General features: G+C 30.0%; 1 protein-coding gene across 1 annotated transcript; it reads right to left on the bottom strand.

The window, feature by feature from the left end:
* Positions 1 to 114: 114 nt before the first annotated feature.
* Positions 115 to 3,415, bottom strand: Phum_PHUM506720 (zinc finger protein DHHC domain containing protein, putative; the record flags this gene model as incomplete). Its single annotated transcript, XM_002430941.1, has 11 exons — positions 115 to 375; positions 466 to 707; positions 797 to 953; positions 1,045 to 1,206; positions 1,304 to 1,504; positions 1,584 to 1,712; positions 1,843 to 2,005; positions 2,184 to 2,393; positions 2,468 to 2,642; positions 2,960 to 3,134; positions 3,383 to 3,415. The coding sequence occupies 11 exons, from the start codon at positions 3,413 to 3,415 to the stop codon at positions 115 to 117; spliced, it is 1,908 nt and encodes a 635-aa protein (XP_002430986.1).
* Positions 3,416 to 3,905: the final 490 nt, after the last annotated feature.

Genomic DNA, 3,905 nt, shown 5'->3' with positions numbered 1-3,905 from the left:
TCAATGTAATACAATTATTAATGTCATTAATAATAATGATAATAATGATAATGATAATGATAATGATAATAAAAAGAAGAGTAAAAACGATTTTTTAATGCATCATAATCGAGTTTAAACATACTGATAATTATTATCTTTTTCAGGAAGCAAAGGTGCTATTTCGATTTTTTCTATTAATTGATACTGCGTCATCCAATCCGTGTAATCCGGATTGAACAAACCGAAACATCTTATCCCGAGGAGGTCGATTATGTTTTGACAAGGACCGTGATCGAACGGGCTTTTGGTTGATTTGACGTCGTTGACCGTGTGAAAATGTTTGTACCTTCCCACGTTCATTCTCTCGTTCGTTGTCATACCCAGGCAAGAAATCTTAACAAAAAAAAAAATTAAAATAATGATGATTTAGTTTCCCTTTTGAATTTTTGCGGTTAATACGATTTCGCGACCTCGCATGCACACCTGATACATTTGACAGCATAAAAGACTCGCGACCCAAACGGAATGTAGTAGAGCGTTAACTGCGACCCACGATACCCAACCCTCGCAAGACAAGCAATCTCCTACGGCCGTCCAAAAACTTTCCGATATCGGAGTGATTTTGCACACAGCGTTCCAATACACGGTCGCTCCGTGAATGACTAAAACGCACATGACTAATAACATACATAGGTAACCTATAAAATATTTGTGATTTTTTGCACCTGCAATGTAAAAAAAACAAATAATATTAATAATAATGATGATAAAACCCGAATAAAATCAATGAAAATCGATGACGAAACAAACGCACCGATGCAATTTCCGACCCACGGACAATGATGATCAAATTTAGCCACGCACCTATTGCACATGGCGCAATGTTTTGATCGTATGGGTCTCCGTACGAGACACGTGCTGCAAAACCATTGACGTTCAAATCCATCATTTTCAGCCAGTTCGATAATTGTCTGAAACAAACAAACAAACAAACAAAAAATTATCACACCCGTTATATTTTTTCCAACCATTTAAAAATAATAATAATAAATTTTAATTCACCCTAAATTTTTCTTCTTGAGTATACGTTATGACTCCCGGATCACCTTTCCAGGATTTAATAAAATAAAACCATAATAATAATGAAAATGATATGAAAATAACGGATAGTAAAATGGAACATTTCGGAGCTATGTATAAACACCAAGTTATGTACATCCAAAACTGAAATCAAAAAGAGAGAGAGAGAGAGAGAGAAAATGAAAATGTCAGTGAGTGACGTCATGCCTCGTCGTCGTCGTATTTTCCTTTATTCGTTTACCTTTGTGGCCAAATACAAAGACATGGGTAAAACTGTTGTAAGCCTGTCGTCGAAAAAAACTTTTCCAGCGAAATATATGAAAATGTAAAACACCAATATAAGTCCTAATTTAACTAGATAATCTTGATTTGATTGCATAACTAAACCAACAATATAAAAACCTATAAATGGAGTAGCTAACATACACCAATAACGAAGTCTCTGGAAAAAAACAAAAAAAAATTGTCAATATTTATGATAAATAATACCTCTAATGATAATAATACTTATAAGTACCTACCTTGTCTCTTATTAAACGTTTTAAAAAAAATTCCGAACTAGGTACGTCTTCTTGAATTTTTTCCAAAACTTTTTTACCAACCCAATTCGGAGTTTTGTCCTTTGAAATCATGCTAAAAGGAGTAAATCCCTAAACAAAAAAAAAAAAAAAAAAACAGGAAAAAAAGGTCAGATGGGTAAACATATACAATGTTGACAACATGTATGTCTTCACAACATGGAGTCGAGATTATATATATATATATAAAAATAAAATGAACCTGATTGTTTGGAATATGAAGATCGGCACCACTCATGACTAAAATATTAACTGCAACATGATTTTTAGCTTTAATTGCCCAATGAAGAGCCGTATTCCCATAAAATTTATCTTGAGCTCCGGAGCATGCACCCAATGTGAGCAATAACCGAGTAGGATCCAAACTGTAAACATCACACCTGGTTAAAAAATGGATTAAAATAAAAATTTTAATAGTTTTCCTCCACCCAGAAAAATTAGGCTTGCTTTTGTCCTATTGCATGATTTTTTTTTTAAGAAAAAAAAAAAAAGCAAAAAGCATTTTTAAGCTGGGCTAAGGAAATGTGTTATTAACTGAGTCACCTCGAAACTTTATATGAACTCCACATCAAAGGTGTCATCCCATATTTGTCTTGTAGATTTGGACTCAAACCTTTTGCAACTAGATATGCAACAATTGCTGTGTGACCAAATTGAGCTGCTAAATGTAAACAAGAACAACCTTCTCCATCTTTTAACGATGGATCAGCTCCAAATTTCATTAATAATGTTACAGATTGTAAATAACCCTGCCTGTAATGATAAATATGTTTATTAACAAAATTTTTTTTTGTAAAAACAAAATCATCAGTTAAAAAAAATTTTACCTGGTAGCCCAATGAAGAGGTGTCGATTGTAATACACCTCCTATAGCATCGACAACTGCTCCTAACTCGACAAAATATTTTATCAATTCTTTTCTGTTGTTAATGGCTGCCCAGTGTAGTAGAGTGACAGTTTCTGAATCAGGTTGATTTACATCATATCCTGCCTCTATTAATTCTATAATTAAAATTAATTGATTAAGTTAAATTTTTAAAAAAAAACTTTAAAAATTTTTAGTAGATGTTTTGTACTTTGATATGAAGTATTCATAGAAATTTATTTAATCACTAAAATTTTATCATAAAAAAAGTTAAATTTTAAAAATTTTAAGAAACAAAGTATTAAAATGAAAAATAATAACATTCAGGGAGTTAATGTTTAATTATTTAAAATAATTAATTGGAATTTATGAGTTAAATTTTTGTTTTAGGAAAAGTTGGTAAGGTGTTTATTTGAAAAAATTTTTAATTAAATTAAAGTTTATTAATAATTACCTTTGACTCTATTTAATGCACCAAACTGAGTTGCTTTAACGATATCCAAATTACTGTGATCGACTTCTTTAGAAGCATCTATTTTTTCTGCCGGCTCTTGAAAAATGACTGATGTATTTCCATAATCATCTGCACATCCCCCATATTTAATAGTAGATCCTGCAGAACAAGAACCCTGTAAATATAAATAAACAGCATTAATTCGATTAATTATTACTACGAAGATTTATTTTATTTCTCGAAAAACGTTTTAAAAATTCGCTAAAAAAGAAAAAGAAAATCATCATCATAAATTCAAGCGGTTATTTTTAAATTTAATAGTCAGTATCAAACTATAATCAAAAGATAATATTATAAAAGAAAAATACGTTAAAAAAAAAAAATAATTAACAAAATGAAATAATTATAAAAAAATAAACTCACCGACAGGGTTTGTAATTTTTCTAATTTGTTCATTTTAAATCGCCCTTTCTCATTTTATATGAAAAAATATAATAATATTGAAATCAGTCGCCATGTTTTTTTGTTATTGGTTCAATTGATTTCTCCTGCCACGATTTCATCCATTTTACGTCTTTTTATCATGACTATTCAAAGGTTGTCGTTTCCTCAGCGAACGGGTTTATCGTCAAATTTTTTTTTTTTTATAATGTAGTCGAATTAATTACTAACGCATGCCTGTTTAAAATTTGATATGTGTTTAACAGTTAATTGTTTTTATATTTTACAACATTATCTTGTTTTTGTAATTGGTGTATGATGAAATATTTTGTGAAAAATCTTTGGGCTTATAAAGTGGCTATTCGGTGGATGTAAGGTATGCGTACTTGTCTTTTCAAAAAAAAAATTTTTTTTTTTTTTTTCCCCCCGTAATACTTTTGAATCATTGTTACATTAAAAAATTTTACACATATGTAAAAGATTATTTAAAATTTGTCAATGTAAA

Source organism: Pediculus humanus, genomic scaffold, assembly GCF_000006295.1.
Source record: "Pediculus humanus corporis 1103172108278 genomic scaffold, whole genome shotgun sequence".
NCBI lineage: Eukaryota > Metazoa > Arthropoda > Insecta > Psocodea > Pediculidae > Pediculus > Pediculus humanus.
This window is presented reverse-complemented; position numbering and strand designations above follow the sequence as displayed.